This window comes from Mustela erminea, chromosome 7, assembly GCF_009829155.1.
Source record: "Mustela erminea isolate mMusErm1 chromosome 7, mMusErm1.Pri, whole genome shotgun sequence".
NCBI classification, from domain to species: Eukaryota; Metazoa; Chordata; class Mammalia; order Carnivora; family Mustelidae; genus Mustela; species Mustela erminea.
In genome coordinates this window covers 123126520-123154260 of record NC_045620.1, presented here as the reverse complement: position 1 = coordinate 123154260, position 27741 = coordinate 123126520, and the positions used below count along the sequence as shown (strand labels likewise).

The 27741-nt window shown below is 47.1% G+C and overlaps 1 protein-coding gene and 1 long non-coding RNA gene across 11 annotated transcripts in view; one reads left to right on the top strand and one right to left on the bottom strand.

Moving 5' to 3' along the window:
* Positions 1-27741, bottom strand: part of ITSN2 (intersectin 2) — a 140268-nt gene that overhangs the window by 1691 nt on the left and 110836 nt on the right. For 6 of the 10 annotated variants that reach the window (XM_032353163.1, XM_032353162.1, XM_032353160.1 and 3 more), the window contains 8 exons: positions 14615-14736; positions 11924-12030; positions 10856-11039; positions 6916-7014; positions 5189-5356; positions 4572-4787; positions 3682-3803; positions 1609-2923 (listed from right to left, as the gene is read on the bottom strand). In XM_032353163.1, the coding sequence (XP_032209054.1) occupies positions 2290-2923; positions 3682-3803; positions 4572-4787; positions 5189-5356; positions 6916-7014; positions 10856-11039; positions 11924-12030; positions 14615-14736 (1652 nt within the window). In that variant the 3' untranslated portion in view covers positions 1609-2289. The other 4 variants (XM_032353166.1, XM_032353168.1, XM_032353169.1 and 1 more) reach the window with 2 other exon arrangements.
* On the top strand, positions 359-12616 carry LOC116596106. Its single transcript, XR_004287998.1, has 3 exons — positions 359-954; positions 10015-11061; positions 12579-12616. It is a non-coding gene; the product is annotated as an uncharacterized LOC116596106 (long non-coding RNA).

Sequence of the window (27741 nt, the reverse complement as noted above, 5' to 3'; positions counted from 1 at the left end):
CCCAGTACCGACAGCAGCACGAGCCTGGAGCACCCGTGCGGGCTCCCATGTCCCAGCTGCCTCCCATGAGCCCGGGCAAGTGTCCGTGTGGCTTCCGTTCAGGAGCACTGAGGAGGGAGGCACTGGAACTTACTGGGAAAACACACCGGTGATAATATGGGTCCAACGACCATTTTAGTGATTTTTTAAAAGTGTCCCATTAGTCAACGTTCAGAAGAGTCACCAGCAAAGAACAGAGCAGTTACCACATCTGTTGAACAGGATGAAGCATTTACCATTTGGTTTACAGGCTTTTAATTCTGTAGCTTCGATGACCTGCACCATCAGACGCCCGATGCCTGAAGTCTTTTGCGAGCGAGCTACAAAAGAGGAGGAAAGCTCGGTTAATTTCTTCTCCGAGCGTGCAGGTAGCGCACGGAGGACACGGAGCTCTAGATGACCTAACACTCCCCTGCGGCCCCTGCCACGGTGCTGGGCCTGGCCGACCAGCGTCTGGCTGCTCTGCCTTTGCCCAGGCTGTGTCCCTGCTGGGGCACCTTGTCCGTGCTCCCTGCTTGTCTGCATCCTACCCGGCCTTGAGGATGCACACGGCCCTCTGGACCCCCATCTCTGCCCCCTGCGCGCCCGTTATCCCCAGCTTCTGCGCGTCCCGCAACTTCCTCTCCAGGAGAGGCCGCTGCAGAGCTCGTGTTTATGCAGCCTTGTAGTAACGCTCTGTTGCCTAGCGATGGTCACAGTAATAAAATAATACATTCTATCCGTTCAGCACTTAAAAGCAGCTAACATTTATTGGATACTTTGTGTCAGGCACCGTGCTAGACCTCTACAAAAGTTTTATTATTTAAACTGCACAATTCCGCGATCTGGTAGCTGAGAACTGCCATCTCCACACAGGACAACCGAGTCTGACAAAGGACTGTGACCGCCCCCGTCACAGAGGCTGTCAATGGCAAGGTAAAAAAAAAGTCACCACCAGGTACCAAAGGCTATTAGCCACCCACTGTCATTCCATCACATGTAAACACTTCAGCTTAAGACCTTCCTCTATTTTGAGGATGTACTCAAAACCCTTTCATATGGAGGGGAATGAGTCTGGGAACTTGGGGTTATCTTGGTAAATATGAAGTTAAGCAGATTTTGCTCTCAAGCATTTAAAAATGAACAAAAGGCTGCTTGTGAGCTATTGATTTTTCAAAACTTAGGGCGTGTAAAACTTTACGACAAGGGGTTCCCGTCCGCCATGCCAACCTCTCCAGCGTGGCACTTACACTCCGTTCCCCTTAAAGACAGGGCTGGGCCATACTCATCTTTGAAGGCCCAGTTAGGACTAGCACAGAGCTTGGCACAGAGTAAGTAATAAATGTCTAAAGAATTGAACATAGAGAAAATGCGTAACAGTATGTAGAGATATTGATGTTAAGCAAAACTAACAGAAACACTGATTTATGTCTTTGACCAATTAAGAGATCGTTATATGCTTTACAGATCATTCAGTCGTTGATTCTTCAACAGCAAGCATTTGAAGTACCATTAAAACAAGATTCAATCAGCAAAAGCCAATATGCACATACCTTTCAAGAGATATAACAAAATAAGGGGAACCTGAATAAAAAAAACAGAGTTGCAGCTACAGCAGGGGAACGTGAGGGGGAGGCCTGGACAGGGGAGGCCTGGGGGCGGGCACGGGCAGGGCTTCCGAGGAGGGCGGTTCGGTCAGGCAGTGGTGGGGGCGAGGCAGAGGGAAAGAGGTGGGGCTGTGCCCTGAGTCTGGGGTAGGACATTACCCTTAATTTGGGAGGCAACAGGGAAGACGCTTAGCAAGGAGATTAAGTCCTGTAAGAAGAATGCTCTGGAAATGAGAGGGATGGGCGATGGGGGGCCTTGTGCCAGGGTGGAGGTTAGAGGGTCTTAACTGGGCTGTGCCACCGGGAAAGGACCAGGCCGAGGGAAGAGAATGATAGAAGGTGCGCGACGTGGCCTCCGAGTAGGGGAGCGTGCGGGCTGAGAGCGTGCGGGCTGAGAGCGTGCTGCAGTGTGGCTGGCGGGGACACCACGGCCATTCCCGGGGCTTCCCGGGAGATGCCGGGGTGCGAAGCCCAGCAGGCGGCCGGGAGAGGTCGCAGTGTGTCCGGAGCGTGGGCTCAGGGAAGCAGCCCAGCATGACTTCATGAAACAGCAGAGGGACAGAGAAGCTTAGGCGAGGGCGGCTCCGGGTAGAACGAGAGGAGCCGCTCTGACTTCCTGCCGTCGGGTGCAGGGACCTCAGAGTGAGTGAAGCCATGGGTTAGGTCACTGGTGTCCCGTGAGGGAGCCATCTGCACACGACGGGGACAGCAAGTGGGGCGAACGGCGTGTGAGGGGGAGGAGAGCCCTGGGATCTGGGCCCGGGTGTGGAGGCGGACGGGTGGACTTGGACGGGGCTGGGGCAGGCGCCCGGGGGGAGAGGAGGAGCCGGGCTGAAGGCAGGCAGGCCGCGGACGTGACGCTGGGTGAAGGCAGGCAGGCCACGGACGTGACGTTGGGTGAAGCAAAACGGACCAAGCAAAAGTGGGCTTGGTTGTGCAAAGGACCTTCTTCCTTTGCCACAGAGAAGCGGGTTCCCAGGGCTGGCATGGGATGCCCCCCATCTGTGTGGTGGGTAGGGGGTTCAGGGAGGCCCCGAGGGCAGCAGCAGCCAACGGGATCACAACTGCCTGGTCCCCCAGCAAGTCTGTCCTTCAGGCTGTCGCTGTTTAGCCCCCTCTGCAGGAGCAGCAGCTTGTGTCCTGAGGGTGGGGCCTGTCCCCCTCCCCGGGGTCCCCTGGCAGCTGCTTCCAACCCTCCAGGGCACCACCAAGTACCTTGATAAGCTTTTTCCCGTTTCTTCTTTTCCGTGTCGATGTACTGCTCAGAGGCCGCCTTGATCTTCTGGACCCAGGCAGTCCTGGAGAGGCAGAGCACAGCCGTAGGGTTGGCTTTCCCGCACGCCTCCGGGGCTCGGCCAGGAGCACCAAAGCTCGGCCCTCACTTGGCCCTCCTGCGCCGCCCTCGGCTTTGACAAGTTTCCCATCACAGACCGAGTGTTAGTTCAACCGAAAGGCTTGTTCGCTACTTGAAGATCAAGCTGGGGATTTGTGGGCAGCTACCGCTTAGAGAACACCAGGCACCGGCAGGGTGCTGGCACCCAGAGGGAGACGCAGGGTGCCACCACAGTGGCAATTCAGCACGACAGAGGGACATTCGACCTGAAAGCAAAGAAGCGGGAGCACAGGGGGGGGGTGGGCCCCCGTCTGCCATCACAGAGGTGGCCGTGGAGGATGGTGGCTGGCCGGGCAGAGAGCAGGAGCGCGGCGCTCCACACCAGGCGGGCAGACATCCTGGGGGGTGGAGGGATGGGGCCGGGCTGAGACACACAGTGAAGGAGCTGGGCCTGCCGCACGAGGGATTTTAGCAGGAAGCAAGGTGCTGGATCTCCCATTTTGGAAGATCCTGCGGAGAGAGCGAGGCAGGGACACAGGCTGAGCTGATGGCAGCAAGCCGGCACGTCCACACCGAGGCTGGCCGGTGGGACGGGGCTGGGCGGGACCGGTCAGGGGAGCCTGGGGTGCAGAAGGAGCAGCTCTCGAGCATGTCTGCAGGCGGCTAGTGGGAGGGAGCTGTCCAGGCTTCAAGGCAGGTCCCAGGTGGTCAGGACTGACTGACCTCTCGTTAATGTTGTCTGTTCGGAGGGTGTAGACCCGGTCAATGTGAGAAATGTGGAAGACGGGCTCATCGCTGGAAGGGTCTGTGGGCAGTTTCACCAAGACTTCGTTCAGGAAAATGGGCTGAAAGAGTTAGGGCCGAAACACAGGCTGTGAGATGGGCCAGAACCCTCCACCCGCCTATGTTTCCAGAGAGCGCTGTCTGTTCCGAAGAGCCTTTATTATTATTATTATTTTTTTTAAGATTTTATTTATTTGACAGAGATCACAACCAGGCAGAGAGAGAGAGGAAGGGAAGCAGGCTCCCCGCTGAGCAAAGAGCCCGATGCGGGGCTTGATCCCAGGACCCTGGGATCATGACTTGAGCCAAAGGCAGAGGCTTTAACCCACTGAGCCACCCAGGTGCCCCTGAAGAGCCTTGCTGAGAAGCAGAGAAAAGGCTGGCTTCTCGAGCCTTCTACTTAGGGAAAAAGAGACAGTGTCCATTTTGTGGAAGAAGCATGTTGGGCAGATCAGAGATTCCTGAACTGGGGACAGGAGCTCCGAGTGTCCACGGGTCAGGGTCACTCAGCACTCTGCTCCCGCTTCAGTTTCACAGAGACCTGATGCTGAACGTGGATGGGGGCGGCGGGGGGGCTACATGTCAAGTTTGCCAGGGAGGAGGCCAGAGCCTACAGCTGGAGTCCGGCCATCAGCGGCCAGAGGGCAGTGAAGGCCCCGCCACACTGGGCCTTCCTTCCTGGGACGTGACGAAAGGGGAGTGACCCATCTGGAGACGGGGGAAGAGAGTCGCATGGGGACAAGGAAGGCTCAGGCCAGGAAGGAGGTCTTCGAGGTAGCGAAAACACCTCATTACGCTCCTGACGCCATGGCCAGGGACAAGACACTTACCGTTTTATACATTTTGAACTGGGCATTGGACTTAGAGCTGAAAAGCTTCTCAGAGCCTGAGGAAACAGCAAACTGCTTGACCATGTAGGTCAGGAGCAGAAAGTCGTTGAAGAGGAATCCATGTAGCTCCTTATTGCTCTTGGTCTTATATAACTTTCCACTGTGCAGAAGCTTCCGGGGCCCCAGGCAGTTGGTGAGGGAGTTGAAAATCAGTTGCTTAAAGAGAAATTGTCGCTTTGTGAGTGCCAGCACAAGCCATCCCCGTGCCCCGTGGGAAGCCAGTGCCCCGGACCTGAGGTGCTGTGGTAGAATCTTGCAGTTGGGAAGGTGGCTGGCACCATCCACCTTGACACAAAAGATCCTTGTGTTTATTTTTCCTCAGAGTTCAGAGTGGCATCGTGAAAAGGATCACTCAGAGCCACAGAATATGGATCTTAACGGCTGGATTCAAGGAACTCAAAAAGATCCAAGTTCTCTTTCTAAGAAAGGGAAATGACATCCCAGAAGGGACAGGACGGTGGGTCCCGGGGCTGGGCTGAGGCAGACACTGTTCACAGGCTCCGGCTCCCCACCCAGCGGCTGCCCAGGGGGCCCCAGCCTAGCCCCACAGGGCTCACCTCTGCGAGACCGTCACACTGAACGTGGGCCTGGATCCACTCCAGCCGGTCGGAATTTTCTTTTTCCCGAACTCCTTCATTAACTTGGGAGCAAAGCTCCTCTGCCCGCTCGAGAGCCAGCTTTAGGGAGGAGTGATCTACGTGATTCTCCAGGGTGTTCTCCAGAATCTGGAAAAGAGCGAGCGGCGTCATCCGGTGAGCAGTGTACCCGCCCACCCAGGCGTCGTGCTGGCTGCTGCACGTGCTGGGCGCGGGCCACTGGCTTGAGGAGCTCACGGCTCCTCTGTTCCTGGGGAGACAGGGACTCGGGTAAAGAGGCTGTGCTAAGTGCTGCACAGATCAAGTGCCCTGAGACCTGTGGGCATCTAGGGCCTCTCGGTGGGGTCTTAGCAATAGGACCGCGTGAAAGGGGCCTGCCTGCCGCCCCCAGTCACTTGAGCCAGTGCCTTTAACCCACCAGGGGACCTGGGTGTGAGCCTGCTGAAGGACAATCATGTGTAACATTCTGGGGGTCACCGGTCTTTTTAAAAAATCTGCAGAAAGCAATGAATCCTCTGCTACGGGAAAAATACAATAAAATCATGTCACCCCCTAGTAGGAAACATGTTCAGTTCATTCCGAAGTGCCTTCAAACTAATGTCACAAATGCAAAAGTACAGAGGCGCATCCCCCTGTGTGGCCCCCGCAGCAGATGCCTCCTAACTAGACTCTGGTCACAGTAGGACACAGTCCTCTGTCTACAGCTCCAAAATGGGACAAAGCCCCGAAAGTCTAACATGTTTTCCAATATTCATTTGGTGACAAAACCTGACCTAGCCGGAAGAGAGGCCTTTCTTTATTCTACTCGGAAGTGATGACTCACGTACGTCACTGTAGGAATACTACCGTGTTTGGTTAAAGGTGATGGCCAGGCTTTGTTGTGATGTCATATAAGAGACAGTATTTGAATTACATTCTGAATTTTGAGACCCATCCGGCTCACACTATTTCAGCTGAGGGCCTGCGGATGACTGTATTAAGGGGTCAGCTTGGTATCATCACTGTGGCACGAGGTCCACACTGAGCCAGCGCGGCTTAGAGACCAACGGTCAAGGGATAATCCGTAAAAGCAAGTCTTACACTACTTCTGCTGTTTTCCTTTGTAAGATGATTAAAATCGCATCCATGATAACTTACGGAAAGATGCTTCTCAGAAGGCATACTGGCTCAAGAGGGCCACCTAGTTTCTGTTAAAAGATGGATGGCTTTTAGGACTGTGGAGTTAGCAAGTTGAGGTGGGCATGGCGCGGGGATGGTGGTGAGCCCGGGTGAGGCTGTGCTGGGTCGGGGGCTCGGGAGACAATCCAGGTACAGATGTTCAGCTGGGAGAAGAATTCTGCTCTCACCCGAAAGACGGGAGTCCAGGGTTGTATTAGCAGAGGACTCTGTCTGGACTCAAGACAGGCTCTGCAGCTGCAGACCTAGAGGGCGACCACCCTGCCTAGAAAAACGCACTCCTGACTCTGAGAGGCCAGCGGAGTTTCCTAGGGGAGGGGGCGCAGTTTACTCCAGTGACCCTGGTTGACCTGTATTTGCCTAATCCGGATGCCCGTGTGCACTCATGTGCGCACACATGGCCCGGCCCATTGGACCGTGTGGCCGGGGAGGCTGGCGCTCTCCCGGGCTCCCTGGCTAGGGCCTCCGTGTCCCTCTGCGGGCCGCTGCTCCGTCCCCGCCAGGGCACTCACGCTTCTGATGAGAAGAGGGTAGCGGGTGATCCTCTGCATGGGCTTCAGCAGGAAGCTGGACAGGGGCATCCCCTTACAGCGAGGGTCGGACGCCAGCTTCTGCAAAGAATGGACAGGCTCATGAGCAAATGTACCTTTGAGGAAAACAAAGGAAGCACCGACTGTACTCCTGATGTTGAGCACCTTGTAGATTTCTAATTTCTCTTAAAGACTCAGGATTTAAAAATGGTATGTCTCAGATGAGGGGAGGTCAAACTTCCTACCCCTGATGCTCAACCCAGCAGAAGCTTTCATTTCTCTCTTTCTCACATGGATCTGTGGCTGTGCCGTGTCTCCCTCCTCTGCTTCCGGAAGCACGGACCGCTGTCTTCCCAGCCGGCTCCTTCCCGATCCCCACTTCCTTCTCTCCTCTCCCAGCTCTTAAGGGAAGGTGCTGCCCGAGGCCCCGTGCAGTGAAGTCCCGAGCATCACCCAGACCCTCTCCAGAGCTCCATGCTTGCCGCCTTACTCTCCTTCCTAGCGGGACCTCCCACTCAGCACCTCGGCACACCCCGAAGTCCTCACCTTCTTTCCCGAAAGCCTTCTCTTCCACCTCCGTCCCTGAGCTGTTGCACGGCTCGCACCCATCCACCTTCCCGCCACACGCCGGGGAGTCCCCTTTCACGCCAGTTCGTCTTCTAAATAGCTCTTGATTTCCCCTGCCTCTGCCTGCCATTGTCTCTGCTTTGTTCGAAACAGTCACTACCGTTTATTGAGCACCTACGATGTGCCAGGTAATGAGTGCACTTGGCTACTGTGCCTTCTCTCTCTCCACCTAGTTCATAGTCCTTTCTGAAGACTCACATTATGCCTCCCCTTGGGCAGCCTCTCCCCTTCCTTGACGCCCTCCCTCCTTTTCAGTGATCCTTCTCGAGCCCCACAATAACCCGTGGACACCTTTATCGTAATGCCACCTCTGGACTGGGTAAGACAGGGAGAGGGATCACGTTCGAGTTGTCTCCATGACCTTGTAGACTGTTAGCCCCAGGAAACTAAGTACCCCAACATTTTGCTTCTACTCCTATTAATATTTACCTGAATAAAGTAGCTAGTATTCTTGGGTGACCTTTTCTTTTTTTAATGACCATTGGTAATGATTGAAAAGCACATTTATTATAATTTAACTTTTGCCACGATGGGATATTAAAACTGTTCCCTCCTTTTGTTTTTGGATATATCTAAGATGTATTTTGTTCTGTATTATCTGAGACTTTTTAAACAGTTACATTTAGAATGAATATCATTGTTAGATTTTGTTCTTAATATAATGTAATCAACACAATGCCTTTCATTATGAGACTGTAAATTTATTCTTACTATTGTTAACAGTTGTGATGATACCGATACCCTATTTATACTGTGGCTGTTATTACTATTTGGAAAATTTAAAAAATCTTTTACTCATGCTTTAGATGGTAAAGATCCAGTTTCTTTTTAAAGATTTTTATTTATTTATTTATTTATTTATTTAATATAAAGATTTTTATTTTTAAGTAATCTTTGTGCCCAATGTGAGGCCTGAACCCATAACCCCGAAATCAAGAGTCACAAACTCTACAATTAAGCCAGAGAGGCACCCCTAAATATCCTTCATTCTACTATTCATTATTTTAAAGCATTTAAATGCACTCAACAGTCCCACATTTATCTACTTATTCTGACCAATGTTTGTGTCTGTAATTTCGGTTCCCTTGTATGTTTCTTCTGGTTCATTTTTAAGCAAGCCCGTGCCTCCCACCCTTACTGCCAACTTCATGAAGAGTCAGTCCTCAGGGCCTTACCTAAGTCGAATCATTTTTGCATCCCGGAGATCATCATAAGGAATGTAAATATAATTAACATTTACTGAATGCTTATACATGCTGGTCTCTGCTAGAAAGTACTTTAAAAGTAGTAACTGACCATCTCTGGGTTACACACTGGAGTCCGAAGGCACCAAATGTTAAGTAGCTTGCCTTGGTCACACGCCCCGCCGTCTGATTCTGAAGGCTGCTTTATTCTAGGATGATGCAATGTGGCCTCCTGGGATGATTCTACTTGGTTATGACAGACTCCTCTTTTCATGTAAGGTTTATTTTTATTCACTGATTTTTATTTTATTTTATTTTATTTTAAAGACTTTATTTATTTGACACAGAGAGGGACAGTGAGAGAGGGAATACAAGCAGGGGGAGTGGGGGAGAGAGAAGCAGGTTCCCCACTGAGCAGGGAGCCTGATGCAGGGCTCGGTCCCAGGACCCTGGGATCGTGACCTGAGCCAAAGGCAGACACTTAAGGACTGAGCCATCCAGGCATTCCTATTTGCTGATATTTTAATTAAGATTTTAACAACTATATTTATAAGAGATATTGGGTTATAACTCTTTTTTTCATTTTTGTAATTAAATATAAATGCAAATATAGGCTTTGGGGGTCAGGAACACTTTTGCCTTATACAGTGAATTAGACGGGTTTGTCTTTCTTTCTTTCTTTCTTTCTTTTTTTTTTTTTTTTAAAGATTTTATTTATTTATTTGCCAGAGAGAGAGCGAGCGAGAGCGAGCACAGGCAGACAGAGTGGAAGGCAGAGTCAGAGGGAGAAGCAGGCTCCCTGCAGAGCAAGGAGCCCAATGCGGGACTCGATCCCAGGACGCCGGGATCATGACCTGAGCCGAAGGCAGCTGCTTAACCAACTGAGCCACCCAGGCGTCCCTGTCTTTCTTTCTTCTTTAACATTTTATTTATCTGAGAGAGACAGAATGAGTAGGGGGCGGGCAGAAGGAGAGGGCAAAGGACAAGCAGACTCCCCATTAGGCAGGTACCCCGAGATCATGACCTGAGCTCAAGGCAGACACTTAACCGATGGAGCCACCCAGGCACCCCACAGTTATATTCTATTAGTGCTTTTCAGTGTACCTGTTCTCAGATATATTGATATCATTTGTGCTTTTATCTTTATTACTTACTCCATCTTTTGTTGGAATTTTTATCCTCTGCCTAAATATCTTATATTCTATGCTTAATTATTTTTTCCATTCTTTTTTGATAATGAAGATATTAAAATGATGCATCCTCCCTTCAGGCACTGTGGCTGGAACAGACCCCAATATGCAGTGTTTCAGAAACCAAAAAACAGGAAGACACGTAGAAAGGGAAGCAGCAGATGTGACTCTCATTTCTGTCACCACTTTAACATGTGTGGGAAAGTGTGTGTTGCCCAACACGGGCGAAGATGCGTTCGCGTTCGCACACCGGGCTGGGCTGCGGTACCCGCCGGGCATCTCGCTGCTGGATCTCCGGGAGGCTGTCGCTGACCCCTTACGCTACCCACGGCGGTCTCTGACGGCCCTTCTAGCGTGACTGCGCACCAAGGCTTTGTTTTTAATTTACGACCATGGCACCACGGAGCTAAATGTGTTCTCTCATTGGCTTCTGGACTTTTTGGGAACATGGGGGCACACGTGGAGCACATGGACAGAGTCACACATGAGTGTTTAAGCAGCGTCCTAAGTCCTCGTTTCCTTTGGTCCCACTGTATGCATCCACTGACATTTTATCTTGTTGCTTTTGATATATTTGAGTAAACTATTTTATGCTTTTTTGGGAATAAGATGGGTATAGTTCACAAATTTAATATAAATTTAATAAAGTGACATTCTGGATATTTTGGGGGTATAAAGTAGCTGATTTAATAGGCTTAAATAACACTCTGCTAATAGATGGCAACAACATGGTCCCAGTGGCAAGAAAAGTCAATTCTACATGGACGGTAACACCAACACTCAAAACATTTTTTGCCATATTGGTGTTTCCTCTGGAAAGTTGGGGGGGGGTGCCCTTCCCCAGGCCGAGCCCCCTGACGGTGCAGCCTGCCTCCCGGCTCAGAACGAGGTGGCCTGCCCACGATCCCAGAATGGAGTTACCTTTAAAAATTCCTTGAACTCCGTGTCTTCGTCCGTCTTCTGCTGTAACAGAGCTGCTCCGTTCAGCTGGCAGCTACAGAACCGGATGTAAGCCTGCATGTGGGACAGCTCAGCGGCCAGGATGTCCCCGATCGTCTGCACCGGCATCTTCTCTCCTCCCGTCTTCTTCCGGACCCGCAAGGCCCTGCAACCAACACACTCCCATGGTCAGTTTCTAGCGAACTTCGTCAGTAAATAAAGGATGAATATATCATGGGAGACTAAGGAAATGAGAACCAGTGAGTTACCTAAACACCTGGCACTGTGAGGGGAGAGTCAGAAGGAGGCGGCAGCGGGGGCCTACGTGCTGCTGGCCAAGCCAACCTGGGTAAAACGTTAGCAAAGAAGAGTAAGAAAACGGAAGTCTGTACACGGGGCTATTTCTAGGTCCTTGGAATTGCTTTGGACTCATTTTTGGTTCTTAGCAAAGTTCCTTTAGAGAAATTCTAATGTGTTCTCAGCTGAACCAAGAAGAAGGGGACAAAGGGAGCAGGAGCCCACAGAGGCCAGGAGCGGAGGGAGAGGTGAGCGCTGTCCTCAGGAGAGCTGCTGTGCCCTGAGGAGGGCAGAGATGCAGCAAGGGCTGGGCTGGGCGTGCTGAGTCCCCTGCGCCCTGGAGTCCGTCCTCACAGGCGAGGGGGATGGGAAGTCACCCCAAGGAATGGAATTTCTCACACAGGGACTGAGGAGACTGCCAGACCAGCCAGGATGCCTGGGGCAGGAGCTATAGCTTCTCTCCTACTCTAACTAGAGTCAAGCAAATTTTGAAATCCTATGTTAATATATTATTTTATGATTTAATTTTTCTTTGTCCAAATTTTTTCTTTGTTGTATTTCTCAACTTCAAGAATTATGTATTTTACAGTTATGGGGCATTTCATAAAATGACAATAAAATAAAAAGCTTGAGGGAGCAGAGAACAATTAAAAGTTCCTTTGCGAAACAGCCCTGTGGGGAGTCAAGTGAGGACATCCTGGTCCTGGGGGCTGGGGGCGTCCGCTGCCGGGGCGGGAGCTGCTCGCAACTCACTTCAGCAGCTTCGTGTTACACATGATGAGCTCCTTCCAGTTTACAAAGATTAAGGCCATTTCTCCTTCAGTGAGAAAGCCTGACTCCACCATCCGTTTCTGAAAAACCTAAATTCAAGACACAAAAGAAATGTTAGCTGGGGTGTGAATACACAGGCTATGTGGTCTAAATCAAACAATAACTTCACATATTGAAACTAATATGATCATGATGTTTTTAAATAAGCCTACTTATGATTGCTAAATTTCCCCCCCAATTTTAATTTAAATTCTAGTTAGTTAACATAGAGTGTAATACTGGTTTCAGGAGCAGAATTTCGTGATTTGTCACATATATATAACACTGAGTTGATTGCTAAATTTTATTTTATTTATTTATTTGAGAGAGAGAGTACAAGCATGGGGGGTTGGGGGGGAGAAGGAGAGAGAGAATCTCAAGCAGACTCCCGCTGAGCATGGAGCCTGACCTGGGGCTCAATGTCACCATCCTGAGATCATGGCCTGAGCTGAAACCAAGGGCCAGATGCCCAGCTGACTGAGCCACCCAGGCGCCCTGATTGCTAAATTTTAAGTTGCATAATTTCCCTACTGTTTGCTCTCTGGTTCTTACTAGGGCTAATTCTTCTTCTTCTTCTTCTTTTTCTTTTTTTGGTAAGTGGGCTCCATGCCCAACTTGGGACTTGCGCTCACAACCCTGAGATCAGGAATCACATGTTCCACTGATCGAGCCAGCCAGGTGCCCCTTATTAGGCCTAATTCTGAGAAGGACTGAGGCCAGTACTCTCGTCAATAAGAGGAACTTCTCCTACCTACCTCCTAGGGAGATGAAGCAGGTTCAATGAAACCATGTGCATAAAGTACCCGCACCCCGTGAAAGCTGCAGAATTGAGGGGCTGGGCATCCCAGAGTCCCAGAAGCGGTCTGTGAGAGGGTCAGCAACAGAAAAAGTGGTGATTTGCATGGCCCCCACGCAGATGCGGACTTCAGAGGCTGGCTGGCTGAGCGGAAATGTGACCCTCTATTTTCCACGACACCGGAGGATTTACGAAGCTGATGGGTACGTATCTGCACACGCCTGTGTGCGTATGTGCACACGCTGTGAGTGGGTTCTGAGTGAACTTCACAGATGACGCAGGTCAAGCCCAATCAGCTATTATTATTATTATTATCATTTGTTTTTAAAGACATATTTATTTGTTTTTTAGACAGAGTGAGTTGGAGAAGGTTCGGAGCAAGAGAATTCTAGGCAGACTCTGCACGGAGCGTGGAGCCTGAAGTGGGGATTGATCTTAAGATCCCGAGATCATGACCTGAGCTGAAATCCAGATCCGGTCCCTTAGCTGACAGAGCCACCCAGGTGCCCCTCAGCTGTTGCTTCTCCCGGGGCACTCATGAGGAAAGAAAGGCTGAGAGAGGGATCTGCTCAAGGTCACAAACCTAGACCACGAAGGAGCCAGAACAAAAACACCAGTCTTTTTGATTCTGAGCTGGTTTCCACTGAACAACTGGGATTCCCAGCAAGTGACTGGTCTAAAGTCTTCAGAAACCGTGAAGTTACCCGAGACAACCTTCTCGTGTGTGATCTTTCCAAGATACGACACGTCAGCCTCCTAAAGGCGCTCGTCGGCCCTGGGATAAGGCGCAGGCTCCTTCCGAAGGCTCAGCACGCCCGCGCGGCCTGCCCCTGCCAGCTTCACCCGCCTGGCCCCCGAGGCCTGGACACGCCACGTGGGACCACCCGCAGGCCCCTAGCTCCCGGGCACAGCCTTCCCACTCCTTCTTCCTCTTCCAGGCACACTTGTCCTTGTCCTTCTGGTCTGTCCTGACTCTCCTCTGTGGCAGGGGTGGTCAGGCCTCTCCTGGCCCCCCACCTCTCTGTTCTGCCGCCGTCTGTCTGTCTGTCCTCGTGACTGTGAACTCCCGAGGGCAGGAACTTTCTCCTTCCCCTCTGCTCTCCAGCACAGAGCTTTCTGCCCGCGGCAGGTCTTCGGTGAGTGTCGCTTTACTGAGATGTGCCGAGCACGGGCTCGAAGGATTCAGGTAACAGTGCTACGAACCGGACGCCTCTGAGCCTTCGTCGCTCCGAGACTGGAGCGAGGACGTCAGGGTCCTCGGGCCGGAGCGCGCCCTGGCAAGGGGCTGGGTCTGCTCGGGCCGGAGCGCGCCCTGGCAAGGGGCTGGGTCTGCTCGAGGCTCCGGAAGGCCGGGAAGGCACCTGCTGGTCTGTTCTCTCACCCGCTGATGAACATTCATCCCATTTGTCAGGGGCTCACAGCCTCGCGGGCAAGAGAGACGTTACCCACTAGCAGCGTGGCAGAGTGTACTTGTGAGCAGAACAAGTGTGCGGGTCGCAAGCCCCAGCTTGCACACGGGCTGGAGGATGGTGCGAGGGCGGGCCTTTCTGGGGGCCGATGGAGAAGGGTGCAGCTTCCCTGCCACACCTCCAGCGAGGTCACGGCCAGGCGCCTGCTGGGCCCGCTGGGGACACGTGTTCTCTTCGGCGGCTTGTTTATTTAACTGGGCTTCTCATCCCGAGGGCCTTGACACATTTGGTGAGAACGAGGAGCCACAGAAACAAGTCTTACTTTGTCTACTCAAACACAGACCATTTTTAAGCGCTGCTCTAGCGCTGTCGCTGGCTTGGGGGTCACTGGGAACGGGAGTCGGCGCCGACAGGGAACACAGGCCTCACCTCCACGACGAGCTGCAGGTCGTCCACGTACCGCTCCTCCGTCCGGATCAGCTCGTGGATGTAGCCCTGCCTCTTCCTCTCCCCGGGCTGCATGGTGTCCAGGCTCTGGAGGTCCGCACACCCTATGGGAAGACAGGGCACAGGTTCAAAACAGCCCTTTCGTCGTCGTCTTTGTAGGAAACAGACAATTATCAGCAGATGTGCTGGGTTTCAAACAGAGCCTCGAAAGAGCCACGCAGCTTTCCAGAGTACCCGATGGTCCGCAGAGCGGCGCCCACCTGCCGAAGGCTGGTCTCGCCGCCCGCTCCCCCGGAGCCGCAGGGAGCCATGCCCCTGCCATCTCACGGGGGTCCGCGCTTCTCTTCCAAATCAGTGACAGAGGAAGGGGTTTTAGGAATGGCCTCAGAGAGAGGAGATCTGTTCTGAACTTGTGGAGAACCTGTGCGGTTCTCTTTGCTGCGGGACATTTTCAAAGGTAGATAGTGATCTTCCATATATCAAAGATATTTGATTGATTAAATCAACCAGCCAAGGGACAGATTTGATTAAATCAATCAAATGCCTGAGACCAGTGTTTTCCAAATTGCAGGTCGTAAGCCATCTGTGGATCCGTCCATCAATTTTGTTTTTAAAAAATGTGGGTTAGGCACGCTCTCTCTTTCCCTTTCCCTCACTCTCTCAAATAAATAAATAAAATCTTAAAAAAAAAAAAAAAAAAAGAGCATCTCAGAGGCTAAGTCGGTTAAGCATCTGCGTCCTTTCAGCTCAGGTCATGATCTCAGGGTCCTGGGATCCAGCCCTGAGTCAGGCTCCCTGCTCGGTGGGGAATCTGCTGCTCCTTCTCCCACTGCTCCAACGCCTGTCTTGTGTGCTCTTTCTCAAATAAATAAAATCTTAAAAAAAAAAAAACTGGGTCGGGGGGCACCTGGGTGGCTGGGTGGCTCAGTGGGTGAAGCCTCTGCCTTTGGCTCAGGTCATGATCTCAGGGTCCTGCGATAGAGCCCCAGGTTGGACTCCTGGCTCAGTGGGGAACCTGCTTCTCCCTGTCCCTCTGCTCATTCTCTCACACTCAAATGAATAAATAAAATCTTTTAAAAAATGTGGGTCAGGCTTAGCATTAACACAAACAAATAAATACAAACCAGCTGGTGTTCAGCATTGGTAATAAGTACTGCTCTGTGAATACTTTTAGGTAGGTATGTAGAGAATCTTACTGCTAAGAAATGTTTGAGGAACATTTCTCTAGATTTCTCAAAGTCAAGTGTTACAGTTAGGAAACCTGAAATTCCTGGGATTCAGCAGTTCCCAACAAGGCCACTGCCTTAGCCACCAGAACTGGTTCCAGGACATCATGGCCATAAGACCTCGCGAGGCAAGTCCCCAGCAGCCTCGCGTCAGGGTGAGTGCCATTGCTCAGTCTGGATCAATTCAAGGGCACACGGGAGCTGAACTGAATGTCAGCCCCAGAACTGACATGATTCCAGAATTACTTGGTACATAGCTGAGGGCTTGCCTTATGCACAGTGGCGGGGGACTACCTCAGGTAGGCCTTCCTCAGACAAAGAGAAAGAGCAGGTAGGTACCAGCAAGCTACCACGTGAGGGAGACAGAAAGCTGAGTGAGGTGTGGGCGACCGTCGAGGCTGAGGCAACCATGAGAGGCACCGGGTGTCACACTGCCCCAGCCTTCATCCATGGGACAGGCGGGGACCGATGCAGAGGCACCACTCGGAGATGTGCTTGTGGGGCACTGGGAACACATAAAGCCACAGAGGCAGAAAATGCAAGGATCAGACTGGGCTTTTCCAGGGGGCTTCTCTTTCTGCTTGCCTTTGAGTTTTTATATATTTTGTATAGATCTGGGCCAACAGTTCTAAGGGAGAAAATTGGTCTATTTTCTGTACGTGCTGCCAACAGCTTCAAAAAAATTCTTCTCACAGTAAAACAGAAATAAAATAAGGCAGGTTGTGTTTGGTGCTTTCAAGAAGACATCATGGTGCCACTGTCATGTTCAAAATTATCTGGCTTTTCTGGGGATCGTACTGTGCCCTGTTCTGCCGGCGAGAGCTGCAGAAAGACCAGGTGTCCTGACCCCGTGAAGCTAATACAGACCCTGTCTGACTAGGTTGTGGGGAGCACGGAGGCTGGAGGGGAAATGTCAATGGCGACGTGACCTGGGATCACTGGTCAGGGTTACCAGCTGACTGGGACGAGCCAGCGGAACGGTTTCTAAGTCTCTGAGGTCAGCGCATCTCTTACACCCACGTGTACGGATTTCAACCATTCACCTTCTCCCACGTCCTTCCCTGTGAGTTTACTCATGTTTGAGGTAAATATGTAGGGGACCATGGGTTTTATGCATTGATTATGTTTCTTCTGATACTCACTAAAATAAATACATAGCTTTTAGAATAAAACAAGTTCTCCTATGGGGCGCCCAGGCGGCTCAGTTGGTTAAGTGTCAGACTCTTGATCTCAGCTCAGGTCTTAACCTCAGGGTCATGAGTTCAAGGCCTGCACTGGGCTCCACACCGGGCTTGGAGCCTGCTTAAAAAGCAAACAAGTCGTCCCAGTACTATTTTGTGTGCCACCGTGTAGTGTGCCCTCTGGTATGTGGATCACACTTCGGGAAACGATTTATGGTAAAACCCACGAGCATCAGCCTGTGTTCTGTACCTTGGAATAACAGGAAAGGTCTCAGATATTTTATCGTTTTTAAAAATTAATTAATTAATTCTTTCAGTACAAAGGTTCTTAAAATTTTATTCTCTTCAAGTTTCCAATTTGACCCCAAGCCTCACTTTCAGACGTTCTTACCGCTGATGTCGGGGGGAAAGGCGTGGCAGCCCTTTTACTTCTGCCCTTCACCTCCCTGCTCACTCACCCCTGCACTTCCTCCCTGTGTGAGGGGATGAGGGGATCCTGTTTCCTCCTGGGGCCGCATCGTTAACCGAACCTCTCCTTTTGACCCCTTGCTGTCCTCTCCACCCACGCTGTCCAACATGTTAGCCGTTAGCAACACGGAGCACTTGAACTGTGGCCAGTCCAAACAGAGAAGTGCTCTACGTGTGAAATACACACCAGATTTCAAAGACCTAGTACCAAAAAACCTAGCACATAAAATAATGCATTAATAATTCTTATGTTGGCTGCATATTAAAATGGTAATATTTTGCATAATACTGAGCTAAGTAAAAAATTATTCAAATCAATTTCATGTTTTACTCTTTTTAAAATGTGGCTTTTGGAAAATTTTAAATTACATATGGGTTGGCTGCATTTGTGACTTACATTATATTTCTATTAAACAGCTCAAGCCAGCTGGAGCATTTTTTATTATGTTCCTTCCATAACAGGATGTTTTAAGGGCTTCTGCTATCTGTAGAATAAAGTCTTAGCTTAGTAGCACAGGGCTCCAGAGTCTCTGTATCTACCCACAGCTACATTTGCAACCTCACCTTTGACCATGTAGCCCGCCTGTTAGCCACCCTGGCCCAGGCTCAGTCCTCATGATGAGCTGTCCACACTGCCCATAGCCCTCTTCTCCACACACAGCCAGCTTTCTAACCCTTCAGGGTACAGCTCATGTGACCCTACTCTGGGGGAACTCTCCCATTCCTATCCCACTTACCCCCAGCTTGCCTCTCTTTTGTGCTTCCAGGCTAGTCTGCATCTGTATTTAACATTTCACATAACGTAACCTGCGCTATAGTTCACCTCTTATATAGTTGGTGTGTCCGTCTCTCCCACTGGAGGTCAGGGACAGGATCTCCCACAGTTCTAGAATATCAAATTTAACATAGCGTTTTGACCAGGAAATATCTGTCAAATGGCAGACCGTTAGGTTGGTCCCCAGACCTGTTTCTCACCTCTCCTCCGCTCTGTACTACAGGGAAGCCAACCCCACAGGCTGCTTGTATAAGCTCCTATTTCAGTTGGCTTCTGCCCAGGTTTGGCCAATGAGAGGAGGCTCCGGAAGGAGACCACAGGGCCAACTGGGAGAACTCTCCTCCTGCTAGAAGAGTGAGAGGATAGGAGAGCTTTTAAGTCTGCTGGGTCAAGAAGTAAAGAATTGCTAGGTTTGCATCTCACATAAATGGGGAGTTCAAGAGTTCCAAAACTGATGGATCAACAGAAAAATGGTCCCTAGCTGGTGATACCCTTAGTGTGGTTGACCAAAGAAAATGTACACTGTCCAGAGGGTCTCTCTCACAACCGTGGTTCTACATGATTTCCACAGGAAAACCATCTCACTAAAGAGGAATTCAAAGTAAAAAATTACAAAAAATAAGAACTGATCCACCATAAATAAAAATGATGACTAGGAAGAACCCTCAAGGGGGTCATCTGGCTGGCTGAGTTGGTATAGCATGAAACTCCTAAACTTGAGGTTGTGAGCTGCAGCCCCATGCTGGTGTAGAGATTTCTTAAAATAAAATCTTAAAAAACAAAGCAAGAGGGGTGCCTGGGTGGCTTAGTCGGTTAAGCATTTGCCTTCGGCTCAGGTCATGATCCCAGGGTTCTAGAACTGAGCTCCACATCGGGCTCCCTGCTCGGTGGAGAGCCTGCTTCTGCTGCTCCCTCTGGCTTGTGCTATCTTTCTCTGTGAAATAAATAAATAAAATCTTAACAACAACAACAAAACCCCCAAGAACATAAAGTAATAGAATAAACTCTAAAAAAAAAAAAAAAGTGAAGTTTCTATATTTAAAATAACTCAAGATATACATTAAGGGTTTAAATACATAAATACCGTCTATAAAAAAGAATGGCCAGGGATGCCTGGGTGATGCATTCGGTTAAGCATCTGCCATTGGCTCAAATCATGATCCCAGGGTCCTGGGATCATGTCCTATGTCAGGCTCCTTGCTCAGCAGGGAGATTGCTTCTTCCTCTGCTGCTGCTCCCCCTGCTTGTGTGTGTGTTCTCTGACAAATAAATAAAATCTTAAAAAAAAATAATGGGCAAATGTAAAAAGAAACTAATAAGAATGTTATTATTGGGGCACCTGGGTGGCTCAGTGGGTTAAGCCTCTGCCTTCGGCTCAGGTCATGATCCCAGGGTCCTGGGATTGAGCTCTGCATCAAGCTCTCTGCTCAGTGGGGAGCCTGTTACCCCCTCTCTCTCTGCCTGCCTCTCTGCCTACTTGTGATCTTTGTCTGTCAAATAAATAAATAAAATCTTAAAAAAAAAAGAGATTTATTAAAAAAAAAAAAAAGCTGGCCTGGAAAGACAAAAAGATGGAAAACATAAAATGGAGGTTAGGGGACACAGAGGATAGAATGACATCACCCCATACATCTAATGGGAATCTGGCGAGGGGGGTGGTGGTGAACAGAAATAATGGGAGGAAGTGATATTGAGATTATAATGGTTGAGAATTTTCTAGAATCGATGAAAGACATACCTCCACATATTCAAATGGAACAAAGATTCCTGATTATGGAAAAAATAAAAACGAATCCATACCTAAACTGCAAAACACCAGGAAGAAAAAAAATGATTAAGATGGCCACAAAGAAAAAGCAAAACAACTACACAGGAACAGTAATCACACTAGCTGCATACATCTCAACACAACAATAGAGGATACTGAGCAAAAATAACTATCAAACTCAAATTCTAATTATACACCGTTCATGGATGAGGGAGAAATACAAACATTTTCAGACAAAGTTTGAGGGCATTTCCCACTAATAGGCTGACTAAAGGAACTATTAAGAGCTGTATTTTGGGAAGAAGGAAATTGAATAAGAAGGAATAAGGAGGAAGGCTGGGGGACTCAGTTAAGTGTTTGCCTTCGGCTCAGGTCATGATCTCAGCATCCTGGGATTGAACCCTGCATCAGGAACCTGCTTTTCCCTTCCCTCCCTGCTATCTCTGTCTCACTTGTTCAAATGAATAAATAAAATCTTAAAAAAAAAAAAAGAAGGAATAATGAGATGTAAGGAGTGGTGAAGAAAGAAAAAGAAGAAAGAAAGAGAAAAGGGAAGGAAGGAAAAAAGGAAGGAAGGAAGGAAGGAAGGAAGGAAGGAAGGAAGGAAGGAAGGAAAGAAAGAAAGAAAGAAAGAAAGAAAAAGAGGAAAGGAAGGGGGAGCAAAAACACTAGTAAATATGTGTGAAATCAAAATAATCATTGATGATATAAAGTAACAATAATGGTAGGTATAAATTCAAGGTGGATTTTAAATTTACTTAAAACTAATTTTTTAAAAATTTATTTATTTGACACAGAGAGCAAGAGCCAGAGTGAGACAGAATGAAAGAGCACAAGCTGCGGGGAGAGGCAGAGGGTAATTTTTTTTTTTTAAACACATGAGAGGCAGGAAGAGAATAATTAGAGATAAAATATCCCACCTGCACTGATCAGAAAAAGGAAGATAAACATCAAATTTAGACTTTGTGGAGGCAAACACATTTGTTAGAAATGGAAAGGTAACCATTCAAAGAACAGACACAGAAAACATAACTTTCAAACCAGTAAAGGGAAAAAAAGGAAGTAAATTTGATCAAAGCAACAGAAGTAATGTATAAGTGAACTACAACAAGAAAAGAAAACCATGGTAAATAGAAAATATATTAGGTGGACATAAATAGAAGTATTCCATTTTTCCAATTAATGTAAATTACTTAAATCTCAATTACAAGAAGACTTTAAATTGGATTTTAAAATTCAGCTAGATGCTGAGGGAAGATGTCAGAGTAGGAAGATGCTAGGGTCACCTCATCCCACAGATACAGCTAGATAACATTGACATCAGTGAAAATAAACCAGAAGACATCAGGAAGACTGGCATGCTACTAAACAATGAATAGATCAACCAAGAAATCAAAAAGGAAATAAGAGGGGTGCCTGGGTGGCTCAGTTAGCTAAGCATTTGCCTTCAGCTCAGGCCATGAGCCCAGGGTCCTGAGAACAAACCACACACTGGGCTCCCTGCTCAGTGGGGAGTCTGCTTCTCCCTCTCCCCCTGCTGCTCCCCCAGCTCATGCTCTCCCTCAAAGAAATAAATAAAGAAAGAAAGTCTTAAAAACAAAACAAGACAAAAAACCAAAAAGGAAATAAGAAAGTTTGTGGAAACAAATGAAAATGAAAACACAATGGTCCTCGGGGCGCCTGGGTGACTCAGTGGGTTAGGTCTCTGCCTTTGGCTTCGGTCATGGTCTCAGAGTCCTGGGATTGAGCCCCACATTGCAGGGTCTCTGTTCAGCAGGGAGCCTGCTTCCCCCTCACCCCTGCCTGCCTCTCTGCCTACTTGTGATCTCTCTCTCTCTCTCTGTCAAATAAATAAATAAAATCTTAAAAAAAAAAAACCCACAATGATCCAAAATCTTTGAGATGCAGCAAAAGCTATTCTAACAGGGACATTCATAGCAATAAGGCCTACCTTAAGAAACAGGAAAAATCACAAATAAACAACCTAACTCTATACCTAAAGGAGCTAGAAAAAGAAGAACAAATAAAACCCCAAACCAGTGGAAAGAAAATAAAGGTTAGACCAGAAATAAGTGAAATACAAACAAACAAACAAAGGTTTTATTTTGCTTGCAGTAGCTTTTTGTTAATTGCACAAAATCATGTTTTTGCCATTTAAACATTATCACACAATCCTATTCTGAAAGACAAATGTTCATTAAAAACAAAGCAAAAATAAAAATTTACAACCTTAATTACCTAGATTTGTCATTTAAAGGAGGTTTAAAGGAAAAAAAAAAGGGTCATGGAAGAGGGGCTTTCTTACAAGCTTTTTCACAAGTGTCACATTTTCTCCTAAAAGGGAAACAAACCAAAAACAACAGAAAAGACCAATGAAACCAGGAGCTGATTCTTTGAAATTGACAAACTTTTAGCCAGACTCATAAAAGAGAAAAAGAGAGAAAGAGAGAGAGGGAGGACTCAAACAAAATCAGAAATGAAAGATGAGAAATAACAACTGACATCATAGAGATACAAAGGGTTATAAGAGAACATTATGAAAAATTATATGGCAACAAACTGGACAACCTAGAAGAAATGGATAAATTCCTAGAAACATATAATCTCCCAAAAGTGAATCAGGAAGAAATAGAAAACGTGAACAGACTCATTACCAGCAATGAAATTGAATTGGAAAATTTAAAAACCCACAACAAGAGGACCAGATACTGTTGCAGGTAAATGCTAACAAACATTTAAAGACATGTTAAACATGTTGCAGGTAAATGCTAACAAACATTTAAAGACATGTTAAACTTATTCTTCTAAAACCATTCAAAAGAATAGAAAAGGAAAAAAATTTCCAAATTCATTTTATGAGGCCAACATGACCTTGATACCAAAATCAGACAAAGACAGCACAAAAGAAGAATTATAGGCCAATGTCTCTGATAACATAGATGCAAAAATCCTTAAGAAAATATTAGCAAACCAAACTTAACAGGACATTAAAAAAGTCACTCATTGCAATCAAGTGAGATTTATTCTTGAGATGCAAGGGTGGGTCTATATTTGTAAATCAATCAATGTGATACATCACATGAACCCATAGCTAACATCATACTCAATGGTAAAAACTGAAAACTTTCCCCCCTAAGATCAGGAACAACACAAGGATGTCCACTTTCACCACTTTTATTCACATAGTACTGAAAGTCCTATCCACAGCAATCAGACAAGAAAAAGAAGTAAAAGGCAACCAAAGTGGTAAAGAAGTAGTAAAACTTCCACTATTTATAGATTACATGATACTATATATAGAAAACCCTAAAGATTCCAACAAAAAACTACTAGAACTGATAAATAAACTTGCAGGATACAAAGTCAATATACAGAAATCTGTTACATTTTTATGCATTAATAATGAAATAGCAGAAAGGGAAATTTAAAAAAATCCCATTTACAACTGCACCAAAAAGAAAAAGTACCTAGGAACCAAAGAGACAAAAGATCTGTACTCTGAAAACTATAAAACACTGATGAAAGAAATAGAAGATGACACAAACAAATGGAAAGATACTCCATGTTCATGGACTGGGAGAACACGTATTGTTAAAATGTCCATATTACCTAAAGCAATCCCCAGATTTAATGCAACTCTTATAAAAATACCTAAAGCATTTTTTTCACAGAACCAGAATAATCCTAAAATTTGTATGAAACCACAAAAGACCCCAAGTAGCCAAGCAATCTTGAGAAAGAACAAAACTGGAGGTATCACAATCCCAGATTTCAAGATAAACTACAAATCTGTGGTAATCAAAACAGTATGATACGGATACAAAAAGAGACACATTGATTAATGGAACAGAATAGAGAGCCCAGAAATAAACCCATGATTGAATGATCAATTAATCTTGGACAAAGGAGGCAAGAATATGCAATGGGAGAAAGTCTCTTCAAAAAAGGTGTTGGGAAAACTGGAGAGCTACCCGTGAAAGAATGAAACTGGACCGCTTTCATACATCACACATAAAAATAAACTCAAAATGGACTGAGAACCTAAATAAATGTGAGACTGAGTCCATAAAGATCCTAGAAGAGCGCAGGCAGTGATTTCTCTGACATCATACACAGCAAGTTTTTTCTTTTCTTCTTTTTAAAGATTTCATTTATTTATTTGAGAGAGAGCGCAAGCGAGAGAGCACATGTACACACACACACACACACACACACACACACACACACACAAGCAGGGGGAGGGGCTAAGGGAGAGGGATAAAGAATCTCAAGCAGATTCCACACTGACAGCAGAGCCTGATGCAGGGCTTAATCTCATGACCCCTGAGATCATGACCTGAGCTGAAATCAAGAATCAGATTCTTAACTGGCTGAGATATCCAGGTGCCTCCACAGCAAGTTTTTTCTAGATATGTCTCCTGAGGCAAGGGAAACAAAAGCAAAAATAAACTATTGGGACTAGAACAAAATAAAAAGCTTCTGCACAAAAACAGAAACAATCAACAAAACAAAAAGACAACCTAATGAATGGGAAAAGATATTTGCAAAAGACATTATCTGATAAAGGGTTAGAATCTAAAATATGTAAAGAACTTACACAATCCAACATAAAAAAAAACCCCAAATAATCTGATTAAAAATGGGCAGAAGACATGAATAGGAATTTCTCCAAAGAAGACATCCAGATGGCCAAGAGACACAAGAAGAGATGCTCATCACTTGGCATCAAGGAAACACAAATCAAAACTGCAGTGACATATCACCTAACACCTGTCAGAATGGCTGAAATCAAAAACATAAGAAACTAGTGTTGCCAGGGATATGGAGGAAAAGGAATCCTCCTATGTTGTTGGTGGAAATGTAAAGTGGTATAGCCACTGGAGAAAACAGTATAAAAATTTTTCAAAAAATTAAAGATAGAGTTACCATACAGTTCAGCAATTTCATTACTGGATATTTACCCCGAGAATAAGAAAACATGAATTTAAAAGATAAGAGCACTCTTCTGTTTACTGATTTATAATAGCTGTATTATGGAAGCAGCCCAAGTGTCCACTCATAGATGAATGGATAAAGGGGTGTGTGTGTGTGTGTATGTGTGTGTGTGTGTGTGTGTGTTTATAAAATGGAGTATTACTCAGACACGAAAATGAATGAAATCTTGCCATTTGCAACAAGTGGATAGATCTAGAGTGTATAATGCTAAATGAAATAAGTCAGCCAGTGAAAGACAAATACTGTATGATTTTATTTATATGTGGAATTTAAGAAATGAAACAAAAAAAGACAAACAAAAAATTTTGGGGGGTTGTTTTAAAGATTTTATTTAGGGGCGCCTGGGTGGCTTCAGTTGGTTGAACAACCACCTTCAGCTCAGATCATGATATCCTGGAGTCCTAGGATTGAGTCCCGCATCGGGCTCCCTGTTCAGCAGGGGGTCTACTGCTCCCTCTGACCTCCCCCCTCTCATGCTCGCTCTCATTCTCTCTCTCTCTCTCTCTCGGACAAATGAATAAAACCTTTAAAAAAAATAAAGACTTTATTTATTTATTTGAAGAGAGAGACACAGTGAGAGAAGGAACACAAGCTGGGGGAGTGGGAGAGGGAGAAGCAGGCTTCCTGCTGAGCGGGGAGCCCGATGCGGGGCTCGATTCCAGGACCCTGGGATCATGACCTGAGCCGAAGGCAGACGCTTAATGACTGAGCCACCCAGGCACCCCAAACAAACAAACAAAATACCCTCTTAAATGTAAATATAAAACTTTTAAATATAGAGAACTGGTGGTTACCAGAGAGGAGGTCGGGGAGAATGAGACACACAGGTGATGGGGGTAAGAGTACGCGCCCTGTGATGAACACAGGTGTTGTACGGAAGTGCTGAATCACTATATTGTACGCCTGAAACTCACATAGCACTGCATATTAATTATACTGGAATTAAAAAAAAATTCAGCTAGATGTTGTTTACAATGACACCTAACGTAATCTTACAGAAATGTCAGAAGTGAAGGTTTGGACAAGGCTCCACATTTACAGTATATTAAAAAGGAACTAGGGAGGTTTTATTAGCAACAGACAAAATAGGCTTTTAAAGACCTGTCTAAACATTATAAATATTTAGGATGGTATAATAATTCTGGTTTCATTTGCAATTAACAGGACAGCATCAAAATGTAAAATTAATTGACAAAATGACCTCTGAAAGAGAGGAAGGAAGAAAAAAGATTTGAAAAATCTATAATCAAAGTAATCTCTCAATGAAAATTAGTAAATACAAAAGACTTGTATATTAACAGGCTTAATATAGTGAACACATAGGCAAAGGAATATTTTTCTCAAGCACCCACAGAATTAATTTCAACAAATACCAGCCTCTACATTTCTATGTAAACACATTTCCTGAATAGCTGAAACACTAAGCATTGAAATTATTTCAAATATTGTAGTTTCAAGAAGAGATTACCCAAAGCTCCAGGTAGCTTCCTCCTTTAGCAAAAGGCTCCTCATTTCGCTTGACCAATCACTAGCATTTGTGACAGTGGATCACTCCCTCTTCCTTAAAATCCTTCTTTACTTGGCTTCTAGGTCGCCGCCTCATCAGCCAGTCCCCTCCTCTCCTTTCCCAGCTCCTCCTCAACCCACAGACTTAACACTGGAAGCCAAAGGCTCAGCCCTGTAACTCTTCTCCACAAACAGCCTCGGTGGTCCCACCGAGTCTTGTGCCTTTAAGAATCATCGACGCACCGAGGCACTCCCACACATGCACTCCAGCCCGAATATATGCTCTGGACCTCGCCAGCATCTCTACTAACCAATCTTTTTATTTATTTTTAAAAAATATTTTATTTATTTGACAGAGAGAGATCACAAGTAGGCAGAGAGGCAGGCAGAGACAGAGAGGGGGAAGCAGGCTTCCTGCTGAGCAGAGAGCCCGATGTGGGGCTTGATCCCAGGACCCTGAGACCATGACCTGAGCCGAAGGAAGAGGCTTAACCCACTGGGCCACCCAGGCGCCCCTCTACTGACCGATCTTAAAAGTAAGTGAGAGCCATACCCAAGATCAAATTCCTCATCATCTTTCCCGCCCCTCCTCCCTCATCATGTGCCTTCATTTAATGGCACTTCCATGCCTCTGGCTGCTTAGGCCAAGATCTTTAGGGACATCCTTGACACTTTTCTTCTTTTCACACCCCACATTCAATCCGCCTGTTGGCTCTATCTTTAGAATATAGTCTGACCACTTCCCACGACGTCCGCTCGGATCATGCCGATCAGGCCACCACCACTGTGCACCTGGATTACTGAACTAGCCTCTTAACGTGTCTGCTTGCTTCTGAGCCTTTCCCTGTCCCAACCCCTGCTTTCACCTAGCAAGCCGGAGCTATCCTGTTAAAGCGTATCAGATCGTGTCCTTCCTTTGATTAAAAACCTCTGATGCGTTGTTGTCACTCCCAGCAAAAGCCAAGGCTGTTCTTACAAAAAGCCTCCAAGAACCTAAACCATCTCCCCTCTCCCCAGTTAACCCTCTGTCCTCGCTTCTTGCTCTGTTCCAGCCACACAAGGCTCACACTGTTCCTCAGGCACTACAGTCATGTTCCCGACTGAGGCCCTGGCATGTGCTCTTCCCGCTGCCTAGAATGACTCTCCAGGTATCTGCATGGCTCCCTCCAGATGTCCCTCATGTCCTTCAA